This window comes from Symphodus melops (assembly GCF_947650265.1).
Source record: "Symphodus melops genome assembly, chromosome: 9".
NCBI classification, from domain to species: Eukaryota; Metazoa; Chordata; class Actinopteri; order Labriformes; family Labridae; genus Symphodus; species Symphodus melops.
In genome coordinates, this window is record NC_136699.1 from 10,448,241 (window position 1) to 10,474,416 (window position 26,176).

At 40.7% G+C, this 26,176-nt stretch overlaps 2 protein-coding genes across 5 annotated transcripts; both read right to left on the bottom strand.

Moving 5' to 3' along the window:
* Nucleotides 1–1,548: 1,548 nt before the first annotated feature.
* On the bottom strand, nt 1,549–20,264 carry sox3 (SRY-box transcription factor 3). 4 transcript variants are annotated; one of them, XM_079352365.1, is made up of 6 exons: nt 20,229–20,255; nt 17,704–17,889; nt 15,247–15,317; nt 10,996–11,173; nt 7,537–7,644; nt 1,549–3,503 (listed from the first exon to the last, which is right to left on the bottom strand). In XM_079352365.1, the coding sequence occupies exon 6, from the start codon at nt 3,175–3,177 to the stop codon at nt 2,275–2,277; it is 903 nt and encodes a 300-aa protein (XP_079208491.1). In that variant the 5' UTR covers nt 3,178–3,503; nt 7,537–7,644; nt 10,996–11,173; nt 15,247–15,317; nt 17,704–17,889; nt 20,229–20,255; the 3' UTR covers nt 1,549–2,274. The 4 variants fall into 4 exon arrangements, 3 of the variants coding, with proteins under 3 accessions (XP_079208491.1, XP_079208493.1, XP_079208492.1); XM_079352367.1 differs by lacking the exons at nt 10,996–11,173; nt 15,247–15,317; XR_013779857.1 differs by lacking the exons at nt 1,549–3,503; nt 7,537–7,644; nt 10,996–11,173 and adding an exon at nt 14,174–14,529 and having other exon boundaries at nt 20,229–20,264.
* A 911-nt stretch (nt 20,265–21,175) lies between these two features.
* On the bottom strand, nt 21,176–25,889 carry LOC306829342 (P2Y purinoceptor 4). Its single transcript, XM_079352356.1, has 2 exons — nt 25,524–25,889; nt 21,176–24,714 (listed from the first exon to the last, which is right to left on the bottom strand). The coding sequence occupies exon 2, from the start codon at nt 24,680–24,682 to the stop codon at nt 23,588–23,590; it is 1,095 nt and encodes a 364-aa protein (XP_079208482.1). The 5' UTR covers nt 24,683–24,714; nt 25,524–25,889; the 3' UTR covers nt 21,176–23,587.
* Between the last annotated feature and the right edge of the window lie 287 nt (nt 25,890–26,176).

Here is a 26,176-nt window from a genome sequence, read left to right on the forward strand (position 1 = left end):
CGGGACTACCACTGCCTCGGCCCCTCTTGGTGGCCACAGCTTATTTTTGCTGAGGTGCACTGCTACTCCATTTACACACAAACACCACTGCAATTGCAGCCACAGTGTGAGTGATAACAAAGTTCATGAAAGTGATGCAGTTTTTGTATTTATGAAAAATTCAACAAATGTTGGTCTTAATTTATCTTATCATTAAATCATTTTAACAGAAACAACTAAGTGAAGAGAAGTTGCTGTAGCGCTTCACCATTTAAATTTCCTCCTATAGTTACTATGAGGGTTTGTCTGTAAGTAAATGAAATATCGGAATGTTGAAATTCCTTCCTAAAGGCCAAATATGAAAAAGAGAAAACTTAATTATTTAGAGAGTAATTCATTAGAGTTTATATATACAATATAGAGTCTCACACATTAGACCCCACAGCACTAAAAAGTAGATCAAAATTGTCAAAAGATACATTTGGGCTATATGAAGAAGTCTTTTTATATTATTTTAGCATGTTTTACATGTTGTTAAATCAGAGATGGTCATTTATTCTTTGTCCTATTTTTATTTGTATTCTTGAATCGTGAGCTTAGAATTATAAGGTTCTATCTCCGTTTTGGGTAATTCAGAGATATTGAGCATCAAAGTTTTTAAGTCCCAGCTGGCAAAACTGTTATGTAGTATAATCTACTATTATAGTTCAACAAGAACATCACCCTATAGGTACTTTGAGGCATTGATAAAATCCTAATGGATCAGATTATATCAAAAACTCAATTTCGACCGAAAGTGGAGATAGAACCTTATAATTCTAAACTCACGAATTTTGATATATATAATAAACAGAAATCCTGTGATCCATCAGTCAGTATTTATTTGTTTAGCACTGATTTATAACAAATGCTTTCCAAAGACACAAGTTCGAGACTGTGCTCTTCATGATAAACATGAATACACTCTGAGGCTGACCGGGGCACACACTGATGAAAACTTGTGATAAAATTGTGTCTTCTGATAGATAGTCTGTCTTCAGCTGGTTAATAGTGAAATGAAGGAGAGGACTGGACTTTTGAAAGAAATAGGTAGCTACTTAACATTATTAACTGTGTTTTGTTCAAAAAAAAAAAAAAAGAATTACATATAAATACAGCAAAAAGAGAGTTTTGATTCTTGCTATTCCCAAACGCCTGTAAATACATTTATTTGAGATTTTTTATAAATCCTTTTCTTCATATAAAGATGTTGAAATTTTCACTGCTGTTCACAGGAACACTAAGCTAACAAGTTGTCCTAATTTTTATTTAAGACGTAAAATGAACAAGACTTTTTAAAATCAGTTTAGTCCCCTCTCCAGAAAGATAAATTGGATGTTTGTAAGGTGTAACTATCAAATTAAGAGTCCTGAAATAACAGATTCAGTGTTCTGGAGGTCTAAACAAAATAAACAACAAAAGCATCACTTTTCTTATACTCCCTTGGGATTAAAACAGCACTCCAGAGATTTTGAACCACCTAATTTCAAAGCATCTTATCATGTAACAATCAAAGCACAGAGTCAAAAATCATGTTTTGTACAAATTTATTCAGCATTTAAGAATAGAGGATGGTCTTAAAATATGTAGAAACGTCAGTTTAAATAAACCTTTTTTTTCGTTCAGGAGAATGAGTAAACATGACACTGTCAGAACCATCACAGAAAATAACATTTTACAAAAAAAAAATTGAACATTTTTTCACGTGACAAAACATCGGGCTCACAAGCTAAAAAGAAAACAATCTTACTATAAATAAAACTTGCGTTTGCGACCCGCACAGTCTTAACATTTCATTGTAACCTAAATGTCACGAGGAAGAGGAGGAGGAGGAAAAAAACGAGAAGACTACAGAAATTTGGACAAAGTCAAGACAACTGACATTCTAAAAATTAAGTGTAAACATTTATGAAGCATCTTTTTTTCCATCCAGCTTTTCTGAAATACGCCAGCCTCTCTGAACGAGGCCACATGCCCTTTCATGGAGAGAAAATATGGCATTCATTAAAATATAGAAGTCCAATTCTTCTACATACGTCTGATTGCTTTATACTTATGATGAAACGCCTCTTTACTCTGACGGGCTCGACGCTCATTCGGGTCCATTTCTAAGTCATTTTTCAAAATGGACAACTCAAGATTAAACTGTTTCTGAACAAAACAAACTGTTGAACGTTGTTTCTACAGCAACCAAAAAGTTCAAGTATCCGAAGTACTTTTTTTTAGAAAGTTTTTCAAAGAGTCTGTTTTTGTCCCTCAGATGTGTGTGAGGGGTAGCGTGCCGTTGACGCCCGTCCCCGCGCTCTGGTAGTGCGGGTGGACGCTGTGTAACCGGCTGCTCTGCAGGGAGGAGTGCTCCGCGCTGTCCCCGCCGGGAGGCAGGTACATGCTTATCATATCCCTCAGGTCCCCCAAACACGCCCGCTGAGAGTGGGACGTTATGGCCGGCGGGGGGGAGCTGGGCTCGGTCTTGCAAACGGACGCCATGGAGCTGAGTCCCATGGCACTGGGGGTCTGCTGTGTGTAAGCCGGAGACATGCTGTACGTGGAGGCTGCGTTCATGTAGGTCTGTGCTGAGGACATCATGGGGTACTGGAGCCCAGCCATCTCGTACCGGTGCATCTGCTGGATCTGTGGGCTGTTCATGCTGTGATGCTGAGGGTAAGCCAACTGGTCCTGCATGAGGGAGTACGCGCTGTTCGTCCAGCCGTTCATGTGCGCGTAACCGTCCATCCTCTGCCCCACAGACACTGAGTTGTTGACGGCGTTTCCTCCAGGCGCAAGCAGACCCCCTGGCAAAGAATACTTGTCTTTCTTGAGCAAGGTCTTGGTCTTCCTGCGGGGACGGTACTTATAATCCGGGTGCTCCTTCATGTGCATGGCACGCAGACGTTTGGCCTCGTCGATAAACGGTCTCTTCTCAGCGTCGGTCAGAAGTTTCCAGTCCGCACCGAGCCGTTTGCTGATCTCAGAGTTGTGCATTTTGGGGTTTTCTTGCGCCATCTTCCTCCGCTGTCCCCTGGACCACACCATGAAGGCGTTCATCGGCCGCTTCACGCGCTCTGCGTCGTTGGCACTGTTGTTCTTCGCGCCCGGCCCCGAGCCCGAGTTGGACTGCGGGAGCGGGGTCTTGATCTCGGTTTCCATCATGTTATACATTCTCAAAGTGTTCACTTACAGGCACATAAAAAATAAAGTTCACGAAGCAGCGCCAGAAGTCAAAGAGGTAGAGATACTGACCAGTCTCATACGATGGGGGAAAAAAAGTTGTGCCAAAAGAGGCAAGAGTGCAGGTGCTTCTGGTTTCTCTAGGCTCAGTACAGCTCTGTCCCGCACGGCTCCCAACAGAAGTCTAAACTTCTTCGCCAAGCTCATCTGTTAATAGGCCTGGTGGCCGGACCATGTGATGTGGATTGACAGCATGACAATGAGGAGGGTACGACCAATCAGCGCGCAGCTCCACAGCTCCACCAGAGTGCACAGCGCTGTGTTTTGGTGGAAGGAGGAGGGAGAGCTCAAGTTTTTAAAACAGATACCTGAACGCAAAATGTGAGAGATTTTACTTTCGCTATATGATGTGAGAAAAGGAAATTCAATTGATTGAACAGACATTCCCTGATTACATACATTTTTTTGGGATGAACTGTAACCAAAAATGAGTTTTATACAATGTTTCTGTCCATTGACTACCTGCGTAAACTATCATGAGCAAAACAAAAACAAAAAGTTGTAAAGTCTGGTTAAACCTTGAGCTACATTTATTGCTGCAGAGAAACAAGTCTTAGGGATGGATGTCATTAAATAATTGACAGAAAGAAAACAGACGTAAAAACAGACTTTAAAACGAGACTAAATGGTTCAGATAGGAGGAAGAATGGAGTAAACGGTGCTGTTAGCAGAGAAAAAATTAATGATGTAATTCGCAAATACTGTAAAACGTGTAAGAAGTTTAGTATTTTAATGACCATAATGTAAAAAAAAACATATCAGTCTTATTATAGTAAAAAGCCTTAAGCCTACGTGTTTCATAAAATGATATATTTTTTTAAATACCTGCTCTGAAGTTTGAATTGCATATGTTCCGATAAGATTTTTTTTACCGGCACACGTGACAAAATAAAATCAGTTCAACAATTTAAATGAGTTCGCCTGAAGGATTATTCTAAACGTTAGAAAATATATGAAATTAAAGCCGAAGACTGCATTGAAATGAATTAAATAACATTCAGATTTCTGATAAACATATTGATGATCAGTAGCCTAATCTCATTATCTCTTAAATTGCCTTCATGTAATTCAATTAAACGAAGACTGTAATAGAGAGGTTAAGATTTAACAATACTTTTGGTTTCCTGAGTGTTTCTGTCGTGTGGTTGAGGTTCCCACAAAGCAAAACTCTAATGCATCAACGACCTCTTGTGGAGGGGACAGAACATATTTTTAATCCCGGAGGAGCTCCAGCAGCTCCCTGTGGGTCAAACACTTCAATATCAAACCTTGAGCTCCATGTTTGCGGACTTGTTTTCTCTCGGTGCTGTTAATGCTTATAAAAAACGATCACCGTGAAGAGGTCTGTTTTTTTGCATGTGTCTCTTGACAAACGACCTGAAACTCGGTAAGAGCACAACAGGGTCAAAACTCACACCTGCTAATGACCACGAGCGGATCGCCCATCGAAAGCCACCATTAACACCTCAGTATATACATGAGCTCTGCGGGGGGACACTTTACTGTATGTGCATTTTAAAGTCTATCAGCTCCCACAGAGCCAAGACCTGACGCGCAGCTACTGCGTCCACCTGAGGGAAATTCACAGTCTTAACTTAACCTTTAAACAACGGAGAAAGAAATTTGAAGAAAGTTTCAAACTCCAAAAGCCTATTTCGAAATTTAAAAAAAGAAGTCAGGACAGGATAATTATAGTGCTTCATGAGTGTCTTAAGTGAATGTTTCTAGTTGTTTTAATGAGTCCAAACATCAATTCATTTTTTTGCTCTTCTTTACTGCAAAGCGTGGATAAAACTTTCCATTTCCAGTTCCGAATATGAACGTCCAACACTAAGAATAAAGCGTATTGCATTTTGGGATTGTAGAAGTCTGTTTTTGTAGACATTATTTATGTCTGAAAGACGACCCAAGGGACTGAAACAAACAGACTGAGAGATTCTATGTATTAATTGTTAAGCTGCTGTTATCCTAAATTGATAGAGAGTCTATTGGCCAGATAGTTGCAGTAGATCATATGAAAAGAGACATCACTCCATGAATTTAATTTTCACGTTCAATGGGGCGTCACACACGGAGCAGGAGCAATAAAACTAACGTCCAATTAGCAGCCATCCATTCTCAGGGAGCAGTTATTTGTTTATCTGGCCACATCTCAATACTGATCCGCTTGTAATCTTCTTATGGAAATGGACGGTAGCAGAGGGAGAGAGAGAGAAAGAGAAAAAAAAAACGTCACCAGGAGTAACCCGGAGTTGGGTAATGAGGGCCTCTGTGCAGCTAATTTCCTAATTAAGGAGCGAGGGACCACCAGCGCAGTGTGCTCGGATTCAGCTGCAACAAGCCCCACAGACCTTAGAGGAGGCTCCCTGTGCGCGCAGAGGGAGGACAACACTGATAAATGCTGGGACATAGGTGGACGTCCTGATGGGAGGATATAACCTGCGTGCAATCAGGTCAATCATAGATCATTTAATGCTCCAAAATAGATTAATTGCGCATGAAGCCTGAAAGCTGAAATTTCACCCCAAAAGTCTTGAGGAGAAAAAAAATAATTATTTTTGTTATTTATTTAGTATATTTCGTTAGAATAAAGATTTAATTGATAATAAGCAGTATTTTTTTTAAATTTAACTTTATGGTCGACAGAGCACTATAGGCTACTTGCTGACTAGATGAGTTAAGAATCAAAGACTATATGTTTTGATTCAATGAAAGGCCTCTGGGCCTCGAATGAAACACACGTTATTAATTGACGTTATGCAGAAACTGCATGGGAATTGTTGTCTAATTTAACTGACATCACAAAGCGACATCTTAAATCAGTTCCATTCTCTACATGTCCAAATACAGCTTCAGCTTTGTGAAGCACAACTTATATATTACACGTCCAGACTTAGCGATTCAGCAGTAATTAAAGAACCAATAATTGTTCGTGATTTATTACTACGTTTTGTTGATTTGTATGGCTACTGCCGGCCTGTACAAGTGTCATTTTCTTGTAGGCTATATAATTTTATGTTCACGGCACCGCAGGACAGAGATATTTCTGACAATCGAAAGTGGCATCTCAAAGCCACAATAAACAACATTATTCCTCCGTGTCCGTTTTTAAACCCCGCGACCTCCAGAATCAATAACTTTTTTTGTTTCAGCTCAGTGACTGCGGACAAGGCCTTTGAGAAACAGTAATTAACAAAGAATGGCTTTTCAATTACAGCCACAATGGAGAGCGTCTCATTAAGATTTGCATGATTTTTGGACGAGGAATGCAAATGAAGATGCAATTTACGCACGGTCTGCTGTTCCCATTGTGCCGGCGTGAATGGTCGCGTCCTCCCAGTTCAACACAGGTAAAATAATATTCACGGGTCATTTAGAGGAATAAAAGTGCTGCTATTATCACCTCTTTATTCCACAAAGCATAGAGAGGATTCCTCATGGTAATGTGACTTATTTGACCCAGAGGAGTTGTTAGACATTTCACATATTTAAGCTATTTTTGTGAAATGTTTCAATGCAGTCATGGCTGAGGAAAGATTCAGACATTTTTTGTATCATTTATAAAAGATCAGTTTTATATGATCACTCATGGTGAAGATGATGAATGACTGATCAACTAGTGTCATAGAATTAGCTTCTAAAGCTATAAATAAATGATTCTGCTAAATGCACAGATTTATAACATGATGAGGTATAGCAACAGGTATCATGTCCTCATTGTGTCTTGGAGTGTCTGCTTTGGCGATATGTACAGGGAGCTTCTTTTGTCATATTTGGATAACTTTGAAAGGTAAGCAAAATAAAATCAATACATTTACATTAGCTGTTGCAAAAAAAAAGTTTCAAGTCACAGAAATCTCATTGACACCCTCCAAAAACAAATTTTGAAAAGCTAACAACAACTTTACAAAAACAAAAATTTCCCCTTCATTTTAACAGCCTTTAATTATTTACTGTTGACAAAATATCTGTGCAAAAGTCTGAAAAGTTAAAAGATGGCCAAAACCATGAGCCAATGAAATCATCATTGCTGCAGAAGATATTCACGTGAGATGCTTTCTTATCTCCTGACAGAGACGAGTGCTATACTTCACTGTATATGTGCATCATGATGAGGGGAAAAAAGGCCAGGTAGTGATGTTAAAGGGAATTTTTTTTTATAGTGCTTCTTTGACTTTTCCTTCAGTATCCCCACCCAGGATGGCTGTACATGTTGTTGCTGGGGGGGGGGGGGGGGGGGGTTCGGTGTCATGAGCGACAGAGAAGAAGCAGACAGATTAGTAAACTCACCATATTGTTTGGATGTAACCCTGATGATCAAGTCTTACTGTGGCTCCTTCGGAGGCAGTGAAGATGTCCATGTCGTGTTGTTATAGGTGAAGGGACCTTCAGTCAAACCTTTAAAAGAAGCAGAAACACACAGAGTCAGGAAGGAAAGATTTCAGGAGAGGTTTAGTGGAGTGTTTCAAGTCTGACGGCGAGGACTCGAGGCTAATTGAAAGGGCTGCATTCTTGCCTCCAATGTGGTCATGTGGCGATGTCTTCCACCCTCCTTCAGCTAACTTTTCTGACCTCAACTTGTGAAACAACATACTTGAAATCTGTTTTTCCTTAGCCTGTGCTTCAAACTTTAGCTCCTTTTTTTTCTCCTCAGCAGGCCATGCATGTCCCTCCTCATTATTTCCTTGTGTGTGGAAGGCCAAGGCTGCTGAAACAGACCGGTGTAATCTCTTTAACCCGCCACTGTCATAAGCAGACAAGGCGTGACCACCCAACGCTCTGCTCCATCTCACTCAGCCAGGGGAGCATTTTCTCACTCCATCAGGTCTCTTTGGGATGAAGCTGCTTATCGCTTAGGGATGCAATGTTTCATCAAGTATGCTCAACACACAAGTGCATGCTAAATTGTTACACACAGACGCCTGGGGTTAATCACAGTTACAACCTCTCCATATAATCACGTGCGGAGTGTGCAGTTAAAAAAATCATAAACTCACTGACCCTTGGAGTTGCCGTAATTGACACCGGCAATTTTTTTTTTTAGTGGTGGTTATTGGCTAATGAAGCTAAAAGCAAATTAAATTCTATCACAGGAGAGGACATCACTGGGAGCATTTATGAAATGAATACACAATGATTATTGGCTCCTTCAGGTCATTTCTTAGACAAAGACTCCTAACATTTACTTAGCAGATTAGAGGAAGCGTTCATATTAAAACATTTGGTATATGATGCGTTAAATGAAAAATAAAATACTTAATTACAGTGATTTATAACACTGCTATCCGGTGAAAGCTAATTTCAATCCAGCTGAAATTAGGCAGAAAATGTGGATAAATATGGCTTTGCTTCTGAGTCGCTGCATGTTTGAGGCTGGATTAGGCAACATATAACTTGTGCGTTTGTGCAGAGACAAAGTCTGCAGCCTAAACTTCCTCACACTTGAACCTCTAATCTGTGCGATCTCCATTCCTCCCACAGAGACATCACGTTACGTCTCATTAGCTGGATTCAAGGATTTGTTAGGCACACAAATGCCGTACACACGCAACAAAAGAGAACACATTCGAAACGAGATGCTTTTTTCCCCCCACCAGTGTTAAAGTTATGATAGTAACTGCTGGTTGTGAATGGCATTATCAGGAACCTCTATATGATGATCATTTTAAATAGTGTTATTGGCTGGCTGTCTAATTACAGCCCTCATTATTTCCCATGTATCTTTTGAATCATTGCCATGTTCAGTTTTTGGCAAAACAAAGGAAACTTTCGGCGCTTTTTGTTTGCAGGAAAGTGCTGAATGGTCACTTTTTGCTTTGCACCGTGCCCGAGCAAGCAGCCCTCTTTTGTTTTAGCCATAATTGAGATCCCACTAATCTAACCGCCTTTAAAAAATGAAACAGCCTCTTTGTCGAGCCTTCATTAGCTTTAGATAATATTGTGAGGATGCACAATTAATTTGCAGTGTAACTTTAATTAATTAAATACACCCAATTTTGTAATATGATTAATGTCGCCAAGTTTGTTATCTGTATTCTGCACCGAAATGGAAATGTAACTGTGATACAGCGCTGAGCATTAATTGGGGCTTTTAAGAATCCAAAAGTAGGTGAGGTAATTAAAATGGGTAATTTATTAAGCCTTAAATAAAGAAACAAACAAGCATAAATTGACATATAAATCATGAGTGCCATTCAGTGGAATCTATCAGTGATTTGGGAGAAAATGACAAATCTTTGTTGCGTGCAGAGCACTTGATAAAACAGATAGTGGTCATAAATTTAGTTTGAGTCAAGGTCTCATTAAAAAAAGGGCATAATTTAATTAAGAGTTAGCCATCGCCCTCTAAATATATTAATTACCTCGCGCATGACGAGATGAGTGCGGTGATTGTGGCGTATTTCATTAGAGGAAGTCTTGTGGGAGAAGAGCAAACTAAGGCGGCGGAGCTGACTGTTGACAAGATAATGGATGAGCCGGTGTGAGATGAGCTTGGTCACCTTGCCTTGGTGCGAGCTCAGAGAGGTGAGACAGAGGACAACACGGGTCTCCACGCTGTTTACAGGGACTGGAACAAACACAGGGCTCAGGCAGGTGTTTGTGAAAAAGGTTTGGTCATTCTCTCAGAAACTGAAATAAAAAAAATGTTCTTTATCAACCAAATATTCAAAGACAAAGATGAGAATAATGAGAGCGTCTTGAACATTTTAGAGCGATTTCATGTAAAAGAATCGAACAAAAAAATATGATTTCAAAAAATCTACTAGAAAATAAAAATTTAATTACACCTTTCTTTTAAGCAGTGAAAAAAAAATACTGTTTTCGGTGTTAAATTAGTTGTCTTTTAAATCAACTTAAAAACTTTTTTGAAGAAACTGAGGTTAATAGAGGTAAGATAGATTATTTTGCCTCTTGTTTTTTTTTCAGAAAGGGTGTAAAATAAATCATACAAAAAAAAAAAAGGGTAAAAGCTTAAATGATAAAAGTAAAAACGGTTTCTGTGCCCAGTCAATAGTGCAGCGCACTCATAACAATCAACTTTGGCTTTTCACTAACACAGCTAAGAAAAATAACTATACCTAAGTGTGTCGCTGTTTTGTCCCCCCCCAACCATTATACACACCCAACTCACCCCCCCCTCCCCAACGTAAAGAGGAGTGCAGAGGTGACGGCTCATTGCTCCTCAGACTGATATGTCAATGAAACATACAAGATTGTCACTGAATCACAGCGACTTCCATTCGCTCCTCTCCTGGCTGACAGCCCCTACAAAGACTCCAACGTCTTTGTACGTCCCCTCCAAGTTCCAACGATCTGGAAACATGCACTCATCTTTCTCTGTGCTTACACATACATAGATGTGCGTGTTGGTGCAAACACACGAAGCTGCAAATAAAATGCGCCCGGCATACATATCAGAAGGGAGAAAGGTCAGTGTGCAGGGGGTTGCACGCCGTGAAAGTGACAGAAGTGGTTTTAGACGGCACACTCTTGAGCTTCCTGTGTCTGACCTGAATGACTTTGGGCCCAACAGGTGACATGATGTGTCTTTGGAAATAAATAACTTTCCAAAGTGTAAAAATGTAAATTAAATCTCACGTAATTGCACGGTCTGCATCTGTGTCTGTAAATGCAACACAAGAGGACACAAAGCTCCCTACATCATCTCCCTAAACGCCCCCTCCCTCTCCTCTCCTCTCTTTCCTTCTAACCTCCTCCCACTCTGGCCACTAAATTGAGGACACTCACCATCTGACTGGTCCTGCGGCTGCTTCCAGGTCCCCCTCTGTGAGACACACCCTCAACAGCTGGCTTTCAGCAGGCCCAGGAGCAGCACCATGCGCTGGAAGATAGCAGAGACATCCACAGCCCAGAGCCTGGGCCCGAACACGGCCATTGAGAGGGGAGAAGCAGCAAGCTCCCAGTGCTGCAGAGAAATATATAATAGAGCCAAAAGAGCCAGGCAGTCAGTGGTGTGGCGGTGCACACTGAAGCTGAGCTCTCCCTGCTCTGGGACCCATCTCATTCAGCCAAGATTGCTTCATACAAAAGTTGACAATGCACCAGTGAAAGCCATTGTTGATATTCAACATTTTTTAAATAGCTGAGCAGAATAGACAACATGGCAGCCTGCAAAACTTGGCAAGGGAAACTGACCTGGAGCTTCCTCGTTTGAAAGCGTTGCCACGCTGGGTGAGAGGAGAGAGGGCCATTGTGTTAAAATAAAAAAATAAAAAAAAGAAAGAGAAAAGACTGCGAGTTTGTGTGAAAGAGCTCCAAAAACAAAACACATCGCCCATCCCAGGAGAGAAGCGCACAATGGATTGTGTGCAGCAGGAAGAGGACAATCACCTTGTACGGTCACAAGCATATAGGCATTACCAAGACGGAACAGGACAATGAACTCAAGGCAATCAGATACATGTTAAAACAGGATATTATATTTCTGGCTCAAACCCTGCATGACAATCAAAAAACAAACCAAGACCAAACATTCAGATCAAACCGTGAAAAACACCTGATTAAAAACATACCTAACTATAATTGCCTCTCAGTGCATAGGTTTGGCTAACGTCCAGAGGACTGTCTTCCACACAGCCATTCATTTCTCTAATGTTGCACCGATGAGCATCACACCGCCTAACGCTGCTAATGGTGTTCTGTTTCCGTCATTGTCAAGCTGACAAGTGTGCAGATTGATATGGACATTTAAGAAGCCTTTAAGCTTCTGTATGTCAGAGCATCACTGTGCCGCTCGCGCCTCAGAAGATATCAAAACACCAAATGTATGTGTGTAAGTGTGTGTGTGTGTGTGTGTGTGTGTGTGTGTGTGTGTGTGTGTGTGTGTGTAGGCCCCGAGGCAGCTCCCAGTGTTGTGTTTCGTGCATGCTCGTGTCTCTTCAGTGGATAGTGGGGTGTGGGGTGCGTCAGGGTGATTAATTCCCCCTGAAAGAAACAGCTGCAGTACCTGAGACCCTTCCCACACAACACAAATCCCTCCACTCGTTAAGTAATCCAACAAAACACTTTCGGCTCACGAAGAAAGACTCCGCTTTTTCTCTGTAACTCCATTCAATATAACTCACTTAAAGATTTGATAATATATATTGTTGGTTTATCCTCTTATCATTACATTTTTCTTCTTTAACTCAATTTTCCCCACATAAATCGACATCATATGTTAGTTCAAATTAAAACAACAAAACCAACATTTCTCACAAAATGTATTTTTGTTTTTATTCCGAACATCTTAAAACCTGTTTAATATCAAAATATTGATACTAAAGCAGAAGTCATATCATACATAACAGAAGTTATGTTCACATTTTCTGAACCAGGGCACAAGCTGGAAAAAAAATCTACGGATATATTTTTATACTTGATAGGATTTTATAATGCTGCAGTACAGGATTGTTGCCAACAAAGTTCAGTTGTGTTCTTTAAAGAAATGACAATAAAGTGCCTGCCTGTCCTTAATCTCATCCATTATAAATAACGGTAACTCCATAAAATGAGTCACGTAACGAAGCACAAAACTAACAATATTTTTGAGCTCTAAAAGTTGTCTGGTCCAAACCGAACATACGGGTTAAATGTTGAATCATTTCTGCACTGCAGTGTCTTGATAAGAAAATCGTGGTGTCACATCCTGCAGTGTCTTTGTATCCCTAAAGGTTGACGTGTTTATGTGTGTTGCATCTGTGTGTGAGAGACTAAGAGAAACAGGAGAGGTCTGCTCCTTTGACTTGGACAGGTTTGGAGTTGGAGCTGTATAATTACACTGATCAGGTAGAAATAACAGCTCTGAGAGAGAAGGTCCAGCCTGTACATGTATAATCTTAAAGGTGTGTCGCTGCTTGGCTTAGAGGCACAGGGAGAGAGAGAGAGAGAGAGAGAGAGAGAGAGAGAGAGGGAGAGAGAGAGAGAGAGAGAGAGAGAGAGGAAACCTGTGGCGTCTTTACTGGAAATCCACGTCAGCACCACCCATCACACACTATTAGCTGCCATCAAAGCTCTAATTTTACTCTAGCGTTACCACCGCTCCCTGCGGCCCCCCTCACTCCCCTGCTGGTCTGGATGGTACAGCCTGGTGGGAAAACGACATTCAATCCGCCGTCCGCCCCATTCAGGCCAAATTGGCAAATGACAGCTCTCTGCCTCTCAGATTTCAGGAAGAGAAAGGTACCACTGCCACCATACATCCGCCTGAGCTGTTGAATGGGGCAGGAGGAGAGTGTGGGGTGGGGGTGGGGTAGGGGGGGCAGAGAGGCCGAGGAGCGGGCCGAGGCGGGTTAACAGGCTCCCTTGTGCTGCTCTGTGATGACGGTGCTGGACAGAGAACACAGAGAAAAGAGAGAAGAATGCGCACTCAGCAGATCAAAGAGACTTCCATGAGTCCAACAGGGGAGAGTTGACCTCATCGCCCACCAAATCTCCCACTTTAACATCCTGGGCTGAGGCGTGCGGGCAGATGAGGATACAGTTTGCCCTCAAGAAGCCCAACAGTAGAAAGAGGGCAACGCAAAGTGTTAAAATTTCCCAAGGATAAAGGCCCTCTGAGTTAGAAAGGGGTTTTACGCCGCTCTTTCATTTTTATACATTTTTCAAATACATTTTGCATTAAAAAAAAAAAAAAAAATCTCTCAGATCTTTTGAATTTCATGTTCAAAGAAATATCGCCAAGAGGTGTACAATGATTTACAATCATACAAAGTTTTTTTTATAGTCCTTTTCCATGCACTCAGAATAATCTGCAAGGAAAAACAGATCGCAAGCGCTTATCCGTAAAGGGACATTAAAAAAACACAAGTCAGTTTATCAAAAATATATGTGGTATGTAATTGAAAGCAGCACTCTGTACAACACACATGCACAAACAACAAGTCTTTTCTCAGCATGTTAGTATGACACGCAGTGAAAAGACACAGAACATATTGTGTCAGACACTAACTGGCTGCCTCACTGAATGGTACTCTTACTGCTAATTAAGTGCTAATGGCAGTTCCCCCTGCAGAGAATACTAATTAATGCTCCATTCTTCTGCGAGCTGAGCGCGTACTCCAGCGTGTCCTTAATGAGGGGAGGCAGGTACGTCTTCTCCCAGGCTGGGTTAATAAGAGAAACACAGTGGGGTCTGAGTAGAGAGGGTCTTACAAGGGGGGGGACTGCTTCCTGTTCCCGAATCTTCACAGACCCCCCTCAGGACGCTCACAATGAGCCGCTGAGGTAATGAAAGGATTTGTCCCATAAATAGGCCAGTTTGTGTGTCTGTTTGGACAGCACCTGGAAAAAAAAAGTTTGGAGCTGTCTGTGTGAAACTATAAAGTGAGGGAAATTATTCAATTAAAAAAATCACAAGTTGACCTGCACATGTAGAGAAAATTATATTTTTTTGTTTTTCCAGACAAAGATAGTTGAGAGGATTCAGTGTTCTTAACCCTGTCGAGGTTTGGCGTCTGTACTCATTAAATGTTAACATGGAGGACAATGTTTGCAATAACAAATTATAGAAGTAATATCACAAAAAGTTGATCATTCTTCAAAGATCGTTGTGAGGAATGAGGGAGGAGAGGTCCATATTTTCCTCATGCAGTGCATGTCACGTTGGGCCCTGTACACATTAAAGCCAACATGGAGTCAATTCTTTACATTTGATCAAAACAAAGAGCATTACATTATATTATTATTATCATATAAAGAGGTCTACCTCTATTTTTAAAGAAAGTTATTTGTGAGAAGTTCAGTGACAGCTGTCTTTATTCAAGAGAGGAAGTGGATAACTCAGTATGTTAATAGAGTATGGATCAATTATTTGTGCCCCGTAATGCACAGCATAAAAAGTACTTGCTCTTTGAAGATTCTTGACACTGCATCGGGTGTTTTCTTGTTTGTCTTCTCGCAGAATTACAATCTAGAAACTGCTGATGTCTCTTAGAAAACAAGTTGTATTTTTTTTATTTAGTTTTCCAGCTCGGCTGAGAAATAAAATAAACACATTACCTGTTTGGATGCAGAGAGCCTGGGAATCAGATTCAAAGTGGCCGTGACTGAATGGCTGTGCAAGTATGCAGCTGCGTACGGGAGAGTAAACATAGATTGAGGATGGTATTAGAATTACCTGAGTGAGATAATGGTGGTGCATTAGATTAACTTTCAGTCCTTAAATGCAACACATTTAGGCAATCTTGTCCCCCAAAAACATGTCAATGTCTGAAAGGGCCTCCCTCTCGCTATCAGGAGCCTCTGGTCCCCCACACTGATGCAGCTGGCAAGGCGCTACTGTCGACTGTCAAAACGCAGCGCCAGATCTAGTTATAAAATAATTGAATTTTCATATCAGAGGGGACCAGAGTCCCAGCAGACAAAAGGAGTGCTGAGTCCTCTCTGATACTGGCTCAGGCCCTTTGCCATGCGCATGAAATCAGTATGTTAATGTTCCAGGGTTTTCTTTTTTTAAGGGCACTTGTGCTCTCGCAATGTACTACCGATGCGGTTTCAAAAAAAAAAATATTGCAACTATTGATAAGTAGGCAGCCAGCAAACCCCTCGACCCATCCTCCCACCCAACATGCCCCCCCCCCCAAACTAACCGAGGCTCGAGACGTTCTCGCACCCCCATCCTCCCCCATTATTAAAATTGTAATTTATTTTTCTAAATCAGAATGACAGCTTGCTTTCTTTTCTCTGCTGCAGGCAGTGAATCACCGAGCTTTAATTACTTTCGTAACTTCGCTGACCCTGTGAGCGTGCTGCTCCGCCAGAGAAAATGGGACCTCCAACAAAGGCCCCTCCACCACAGCCACAGCCGCCTTCGGTTCATTCAGGATGCGAAAATTTATCAAACTACGGATTTTATAAGATTTTGTTAACATTTCACCTCCTATCTTGTTCACACTACCCCCCCCCCCCCCTCCCTCCCTCTGCCTGCAACAGCTCTGCACTCCACATCTCCTGCTTCACCTCCTCAAGAAACTCTGGATAACTTAACAACCTTTCTCCAACTCTTCCTCTCTCTCTCTCTCTCTCTCTCTCTCACTCTACTTCCTTGCTCTCTTTCTGTGCGGGCTTCTGTTGTCTCAACAAGGTCTACTCAGGTCAAAGCAGCCAGAGGTCAAACTATTATCAGTAACCCCCTCACATCCAGGCCGTGGCCCCTGCAACAGAGGGACAGACAGCACAGGGTCCCGGGGCCACGGCGCACAGATCAACAGGGATGGAGGCTACATTTGATCACTTCACAGATCTCTGGCCCTGCAGACTTCAGGGTCAAGCTTCCTTCTGCACAGATGTCAGAGTCTATCACTCGGCTATCAAAGAGAAAAGGTCATTCCAACAAAGGTCAGCGTTTAAAAGCATCCCTGAAAGTGTCACAGGGATTGTGGCCATGACACTGACGTGTGGAAGACCCTGCTCTGCTTTATTGCTCCAAAGTTCAGGCATGTTCCGTGTTTGCCAACAGATCCCTTATTTGCTTCACATTATTCCCACTTTGTGATTTATTAATGTAGCTAATATGTTGTAATCCCTGCTATCGCTCTCAGCCCCTCGCTGGCACACCTCTGTTTTGGGCTGTGTCACTGTGTGAAGCAGGGGGTTTGCGAGCGCCGTTAGTCTTTTGCTGACTGCCTGATAATTGAATGAGCGATTATCCCTCCCATTAATAGACAATGATACAGAAAGCACTGCCATATGTACCGAATATTAATGAGTGGCTGCAGCCGCTCAGATAAGACCAGCGCCATGCAGTTGCTGTAATAGGGGTTAAAACAATTTGCCGCCCCCACCATCCTATCCGCCCCCACCCCGCACACACACAGCAGACACACACGCAGCAGCTCCAATGCTTTCCACAATGCTAATCCTCCATCCTCTCACCAACCAAGCAGGCCTCCACCACCTTACCAAAAACCCCCCACAGCCTGGACTTGTGCTTGGTGCCGACCTCGCTGCTGCCAAAGCCGGCCTGCCATTGTGCGAGAGTTCGAGCAGGGTCACTTGACAACTGAATGGCATGCTAATGACAGGAAGCAGTTGGTGTTTAGTATTTATGTTATGAGACTTTCTACAAAAATAGGCGCCGAAAAAATATGCATTCATTCAAAATGGTTCTAGTCCAACATATAAAAATGTAATTACTAATAATAGTGATTTTTCAAGATTTATCTCCCTACTTCACAGGTAGGTTTATTTGCCATCTTCTTGTTGACACAAACAAAGTGTTTTTTCTTGATATCTAAGTAAAGGTGCATGAAAGGCTGGAGCCCTCAGTGCCATTAAAGGCCTACATCCAGATTCACCTCCACAAGATATCAATAAAAGGTTGCAGAGTTGCAGAGAGTCAGGCAGGGGAACATTATATGAATCGCCATGCCAATCAATATAGAACATCTATTAGCATTGGAAAGCAATATTTCCCCTTTTTACCTTGCGATAATTGTGCTTAATGTTGTGAAGTACCTTATCATACGTCTCACGGCAAAAGAAGGGCCGGTTGCCATGGTGACAGTGAAAGCCATTGGTTTCCTTTTCAGCAGAATAATGAACTTCTCTCCTTCGTGTGTCACTCTTCCACTCCACTCTCAGCCTCTTCGATTAAATTGAAGTCCACGCTGTCCTTGAGATCCCCTGTCTCTGCCTTATAATCTGCCAAACAAGAGGAAAAACAGAAAAAAAAAATTCAAGGCTCGACAAATGCATCACTTTAGGCCGAGGCGTGGGTGCCTTTCACAATACACACACACACACACACACATACAATTATTAGCTTTTAATTAAAAGCAAATCTTCTATATTTCTATAATGTAAAATTTATTTTCAGATGACGAAGTGGTTTAAAATTATATTGTCCTCGACTCTGAAAAGATTGTTGCCATGCTGGGAGATGACAATCATTCTGATTTCTCTCTAAAAGCCCTTTCTTTTGAATTAAACAACTCTAAAACATAAGTTTTAAAACACTTTCAAATGGTTTAAAAGTCCAAAGTAACAGGAGCATTAAGCAGCCTATATTGTTGGATATTTTACATTTGAAAAAGCCTCAGTCCTGGACTGCAAATTTGTCAAAAATGAATGAAGGATGTCTGGAGCTGAATAGACTTCTGCAGTCTGAAACGTGCCCCTGAGGTTATTTTGGCGATATTCTTAAAGAATAAAAGAAGATTAAAGAAAACACTTTTCTCCTCCAGATGTCTTAAATCGGATCATTGATTGAGCTCGCTGTCCACAGTGTGTCCTTGAACACACTCTCACATCTTCACTGCATGATATCAAGGTGTTTCTTTCTTCCAGCTGTTGTCTGTCTATATGATGGTCGATTATAACCGGGAGCAAATTAACCAAAAGAAATGGGGCAGACGGATTCAAATAAACTAATCAAGTAGAACTATAAGGTCATTGACACAGCCCAGAGCCCCAGAGTCAACTCGTTCGATCAAAATTCATTTAGAAATAGCCGAAAGTTTGCCATGAAATAGTTTTCCCTTTACTTGCCGAAATGAGAGCAGTTTACGACATGAAAAATACTTTACATTCCATTTAAAAAATATGCTTTTCTATGTATTAATAAAAGGTTAATTGATTAGTTTCCAGACAAACGAGCATAGGCTACTTCATACGCTGTTTTGTTTAACACTTTCGATTAATTGTGGCGTGTTACACTTTATAATCTCATAGTCACATTTAAAGTCACAGCACCAAATTCATTTATAATTTCCAGATCATATTGCACAAAATGAATCAGAAGTTTCTCTCAATATGTCCGTCACGTTTTGCGGTCAGTGTCAAAACACTGGCCTTAAATATCAACAAAGTAGAGGGACTAAAATGATCCGCATAGCTGTTTTACACACATGGGTTGGGACTGTGCTTAATAAAATGATCGAAAATGATATTTCTCCTGACACTACTACAGCAAATAAATGTTGATAATCCCGTCATCATAAACAGAGAAATAGAGAAACACAGTGCGCCAAATCAACGTAGGCCTATACTGTGAATTGTTCCATAAATGTCTCATTGGAAAAAAGATAATCTAACAAGTTAGTAGGCTATTAATCCGATACTCGCATTTAGGCTGACAACTGCAGGAAAAATATTTATTATAATTTATTTGGATATTAAGCAATGTGTGACCAGTAGCCAGAAAGACATGGATGCCTGCAGACATTGTTTACAAAATGATCGATATTCAACTATTATGTTATACATATAGCCTACCTGTTGAAGAGCAACCATTAAGTGAGTCAGCAGTGTTTTTTTATTTAACTTTTACTTACTCTGATTAATCCCATTGAGACCAGAGATCTCTGTTGTGTCCTAGATTAAGATACACATGGCTCCTTGTGTTGGAGGCTATAATCTCTCATATTAGGCAACAACAGTTAAAACAATCAACTCACTATAAAGCGCTGTAATTGAGCTAATGCTGATAAGATGGTAAATTTATGCTTTAACAGAAAATGAAATTACGCTCCTGTCTGTTCTGTTTAACTCAGATGTTTAGACAAGCCAACTCCTCTGCTCAACACATGCAAGTGAGAGGGAGTCATTAAAACAACTGAATAAGCAATCTTATGTTTAGAGGTAGCCGAAATGAACGGGGCAAGTCACTTTGACAAGTGGCTACTATTGTTGTAATCGCATTAAATAGTTGCTTTGCGTTTCTGTCATTGAAAAAAGGAGACTGGCACTGTGCAGGTGCAACTTCCAAACGCTAAACATCTGACTGAGGTTAGAAAAGCTTTATGTTGGGAAACTTGCTCTAAGACTAAAGCTCTCTGGTAAAACAGAGACAGGACAAATGGTTAAAAAATTTAATTATTACTTCAATTTAAGTAGTCTTATATGCCACGTAGTGTTTTGCCCTTTGTCTGTAGTAAATTAGTTAGTAGCCTACATGTTTGACTTTTAAATTTTATGTAGATACGAACATATTGTATTCACATAAATACTGTGTTTTTACAGCACATTTTTGAGGGTTTTACCGTGTTTCTTTCTGGAGCGAATGGTTCGCTGTCTCTGGTCTGATTCATGTTCTGTGTGACGTCATGGTGGTGGAATACAAGCCCACAGGTGTCTCAGTCTGAGGGCACCGTTTCTCAAAGGTTACGATGGATTGTGTTACGTGCAAGCGTCAAAGAAAGTCATCTGTTTTCCTCAGCCTAAGGTTCATCTTTGGGCACCTGAGAGGCAGTTCCCTCCAAAACTGCAGCTATACAACTTCCTGTCAAAATCCGGCCACAGGGGGGCGCTCGGAAGCTGGAGTGACAGACTTGCAGCTTAATATTTAGTCTATGAGCTGCACATTTCATAGAATGTAAATATTAAGCATTCACTACTTTCATTATTTTTTAATAAAATTAAGACAGGCTGTACATTGACAAGTGTAATACTGCCCTCCAGAGGTAGAATTTTTATATCTGTATTTTTAATTGCACAGGTTTAATTTGTAATTTTTTTATTCTGAGTCATATGGGGGCCTCTTAAATCTGTTTATTGTAACTCTACCTATCTACCTACCTACCTACCTACCTACCTATCTATCTACCTATCTATCTATCTATCTATCTAGCATTTTTAGGTACAGGTCAGTTGAATGAAGATAAAGCCTATAGCTCTGTCAATAGGTTGGATCTACACTTTAGAGGAAAAGAATAAATAAAAAACAGATATAGCCATGAGACCTAAGATACCCTGCCAAATTACGATAGCCCCATTTTAGCCTGCCAACCAGGCTAAATTTCTCCGCTTGCGAGATGAATAAAGGATTAGCTTATCTTATCTTAAAATCATCATATCATGATATCAACATCTGCCTTTAACAGAAGACTGCAGGGTGAAACAATCCCTGCTCCTCTCTTCTTCCTTCCACTCTTTTTGTCATTCTTGCTTCATTTCTTCTTTACAAATAAGATATTTACACATCAAAACATTCAAAATAACAATTTCATTTATTTACTCTATCCCTGAAAGACCAGGTATCCACAGAAATTCAACACAACACCCCATATTTTCAATTCTTAACAAGCACCATAAAATAAAATCTCCTGGAGCAGGTCAGGATGAGTCATTGATGTCCCATTTCCAAAGCCAACAAGGTATAGCTGCTGATTCTTGTGCTTTTAGGGGGTTTGACCAGCTCTACCCACCACATGGACCTGAGATGACAGCAGTTCTGCTAAAAAATACAGATAAATCATCAGATATGTGGAGGCTCCATTAGATCTTAAGATTATAGCCACATACAGTACAAATGCACATAAACATGCTTACTTACAGAAACTGGATCTCAAGAATCTGCAAAAAAATCTGTATGTAAATTATTCACAAAATACTTAAAATATATTATTCTTCAGCTGTCCAAGCAAGGATACATTTTCAGGAAGAAACCATAAAAGGAACATGAGACCTAACAAACCATGTCAAACGCTTTCTTGTCGAGCCCATGTTTACAGCAAGCTGTTTTTTGTGATAAAGATAATTTAAATTATTTTTGACTTTTTCCAAAAGACAAGTGCAGCACAGAAATACACATTTGAAATCCCCACTCATCTTCCCACTGACCTGATCCAAGGCCTTCTGAATTTGCAAGAAAAAATGCTGAATGTTACCTCCTCTCCTCCAGATGGCGCCAGTTTTAAGATCATAAAGCTTAACATGAGGTTTTAAAAAAATGTACTGAGCCATAAAGAAAAAAAAAAAAAGAGCACTGATAATTATATTTGTTGACAGAGAATCAAAATTTCAAACAATATATTCATATAGAGTTTTCTTAATTATTATTAACCTGCTATTCAATAATGTGGGGTAAACACTAATTTTCAAAACTTTGGTATTAAATGGAAAAAGTTGAATACTGTTCAAATGTGGGAGAAGTTTTAATCTTAAATAAGAATATTCTGTATCACTTTTACATTTTTATATTTCTACTGAGATAAAGTTGAACCTTTGAATCAAGTTATAAATTGTGAAATGGAGACTAAAGCTTTTTTTAAATTGTTGTAGAGGTCTTCCAAATGTAAGATACAGCAAGTTACATTTGAATCAAACATATTGTGAGGAACAATAACAATTCTGCAAGAAGCATATGTGGTTTTAACTTGAAACATTTCCTCATGCACTATATAAACTATATAGTGAAAATGAAGGAAAGTAAAACCCTATTCATGAAACCAAAGATCTAATCTGTTTTTGTCATACTTCATCTCTTGTTCGTCCCTTATGACCTGAAGCCTGAGATACTCTGATTTCAATTCCTAAAATTCAGCTCTACTAATTCTACTGTATTAAGGTCAAATCAGGCCATGATGGTTCTAGTTTTGCTTCACAGGTGTTTCACACCCACAATAGATATACTGTACGTAAAGGAGTTTTCTTACTATCGTACTGATGTTGATTTCTTACCCACATTCAAACGGCATATTAAACTCTTATTTGAAAAACATCTTTACAGTTAGTACTCTGATTTAGTATCATGACAAAACACAACACAGGGCTGTATAAAACATCTGCTGCATCATAGTTAAATACGTAAATGTTATAAACAGGGGTGGATTGATGAATGCTCTATAGAATTACCCGAAGTAAAAGTTTCCAACTCTGTGATAAACTATCAAAGAGTTTAGCCAAGAGTACTGACAGAAAACAAGCCTTAGGATTCCATGTATCAATCCCAAAGGTAAAGGATTGAAAAGGAAAATCCCTTACTCTTCTAATGATGCATGGGCGGTTTGAAAATGATATCTCTCTCCCGGATCAACGTCTCTGCTGTTGCTCCATAGCGGAGAAAGAGACAGCTGTGAAAACTAAAGAATAAAAACAGCTGGAGTCAAGAGCGGCAGCTTCCTTGGTAACACACAAAGTGTTGATAAAACAGGAAGGATTGCCTCATTTTACAGCCAGAAAATCAGACATATTTGGTCTTATATGAACATTGAATCAGTGCTTGTACAAACCTTTTACACAAACACAAACAATGAATCTTTCCAAATTGACTTGAGAGCAGCTCTGACCACCTGCTTCCCTGCTGCTGTTCCCATAATTTAAAGATCAAGCGGTTAACTTTTCTAGTGGAAAATAACAACCCTTGACACTTGACAGTACAAACTCTTAGGTTAAAAGCCGCTTCATTTTCATCTGTCAAAACACAGTGACCTCAGAAAGTGAGTGTAATCAAAACATGGGTTATTGAAGAGGTTTAATGGAGTACAATCACACCTCAGATTATCTTCAAAATCTCTCTGCAAAAAAGGAAGTGCACAGCAGCTGCTTGTCCTTCTACATTGGAAAAGTTGCCTTAGGTCTGGAGCAGGAATTGTCAATACATGATTAATACTTTTCCCCACTATCTCTGAATTTCTCCACTGTCTTTCAGAGCTGAGTTTTTATACACCAGAGCGATGTTGTCGTTATTGATTGGCTGTGTTTGAGGCTGTTCAGGGGTTTGGCTGCTTGTCACTTGTCTTTTTCCAGTTAGAACAGACATCATTTTAGACCTGTAGTGGTCCCCAGCCAAGAAATACAGAATCGGATCAATGCAGCTGTTGATGCTCGCCAGTGGCCTGGTGATCTTGTATGTGAAGTTGACAATGTTGAGGAATTCACAGTTCATATCTAATACACGGGAGGTGTAGTAGATGGTTCGCGTGATGTGAAACGGGACAAAGCTCACGGCAAACACCACCAATACAACAATGATGAGCTTGATGGATTTCTGACGTGAGGCAGCACCCCGTTGGCCTGCGGACAATCCTTGTCTGGGCCGATACAGGGCTCGGGCCATTAAGCAGTAACAAACCACGATGACCAGGAAAGGCACGCCAAAGAGGAGCACCATGACAACTGAACTGTAGTCCACATACTCCTCAAATGCCTCCTGGCTGGTCGTGTCATGGCAGAGAGTGTCATTGTCTCTCCTGGATGTGGTGACAAAGATGAGATTGGGCACCAAGCAGATGGTCACCACTGCCCATACCGTGCCGCTAACCAGATGGGCGTGGCGGGACTTTACTAGGGTCAGTGTCTTGATGGGGTGGCAGATTCCAAGGTAACGGTGCAGGCTGATGCAGGTGAGGAAGAGGATGCTGCAGTAAAGGTTGGCATAGAAGAGGAATCGCACAGCTTTGCAGGCAGCCACCCCAAAGGGCCAGTGACTGCGGTTGGCATAGTAGTAGATGAGGGTGGGCAGGGAGAGAACGTACAGGAAGTCGGAAAGGGCGAGGTGGAACATGAACACTGTGGTCGGGTTCCACGGACGCATCTTCAGGAAGAGCCACAGAGCTGCAGCGTTGAGCACGAAACCGACCACAAACACCAGACTGTAGGACACTGGAAGCAGGATGTATTTGAACTCCTCATCAAAGCGACAGCTGGAGTTGAAGATGGAGGTGAACACCGCAGACTTGTTGGGTGTGCTAGGGCTGCTGAATAACCTTTCCATTGTGAGGCCTTTTCGATGGATGATAATCAAAGCTATAAAATAATAAGAATTAAACATTACTTGCAAATAAAATACTCAGGTAATGTAATTTTTTTTTTAAATGAAAAAAGCAGTGGTTGTAGCTTTGAGGATGTTTATTTGGGTCTAGAAATACTGGTTGTGTTTTCCACAGGCGAGGTGAGAAAGAAGCATAAAAACAACATCACCAGTAATGAAACACTAAGTTGCTGCTTTTACATCAGCTGGGGGAGTCAAAGATACCAACTTGGTTAAAAAGGATGAATGAGAAATTTAGTATCTCCCCAAGTGAAGAGGCAATGTCAAAATACTCTTTAGGCACTTTCTTCTGTCGTACCTAAACTTATACAATAAAGTTATCAAGTAAGCACATTACTTTTAAAAATGCCCCCTTTCAAATGAATTTTACATGGACTAATGAGGCTGTAATGTGAGTTGCATTTAAACCCTATTTAATGTTGTATTAGGTGGAGCTATTTTACTGCTGTATTGCAACAGACTAATGTATAACGACACAGCCCTCACAAAAATGTGTCGTAAATTTTAGATTTTTTCAGACGTGAGATGGCCAAGAACAAAGTGTCACAAGTTCTTATCACGACAGCACGAGCTTCTCAAAATGTAGCCTCCTTCAGGTCGTATCCTACTGGAGTAGTTACTTGTAACTTTTCTCAGACGAAGGTTAATGGTTTGAATTTTAAATTCACGTTTAAACACATTTCTCCACGATTTCCTAACAGTAGGTTTTTTACACTTGACAAACAACGTAAGACCCGCTCGAGATTCCTCCCTCCCTAGAAGAAGGAGTCCAGGTTTCACTCACCCTAACAAGGATCCACAACAAGTGCTCGTCTCGCGCTGGTCCTGCCTCCCCCCCGTGCTCCAGAGAGTTCGTCTAATTTCAGCCAAAAAAAGTTTAACTTTTCAGGCGAAGAACCAGTCGCTGTTGCTCCTCTCTCTTGTTGCTCGTCCGTCTTCTTGTTCCAGCCGTCGCACATTAGATACGCACTAAAAACTGCCGCATTTTTTTGAGAGTCGTGCCGTCGGAGTCCATGTCTGCACCGCCAAACTGCTTCAAGAACACTGAGTGCAGGATACACGGAGAGCAGGCTTCAGTACTACAGTGCTGAAATGGGAAGTCAGGGTGCTGAGTGGACGAAAGTGCCGCCTAAAAAAATCTTCAGTGGTTGTCACTTTCAATTACGTGAGGGGCGTGTGAAGTTTTCTTCAGCTGTCTGTTTACAGAGAATTACAATGTTGTCCCCACTCGAGCAGCCTAAACATTTTGTACTAGTCTATAGGCTACTTCTAAAAGATTTCTAATTAAATCAATTATTAAGATTGCTAATTAAAACAATTATTAATCTATGATCGTTCTAATCATTTCCTCTTGATATATTTTATCCCTCTAAATACTATGTTTGCCTGTTTTGCTTTCGACTTTATTGAAGTAGACTTACTATGAAACAGCCTCCG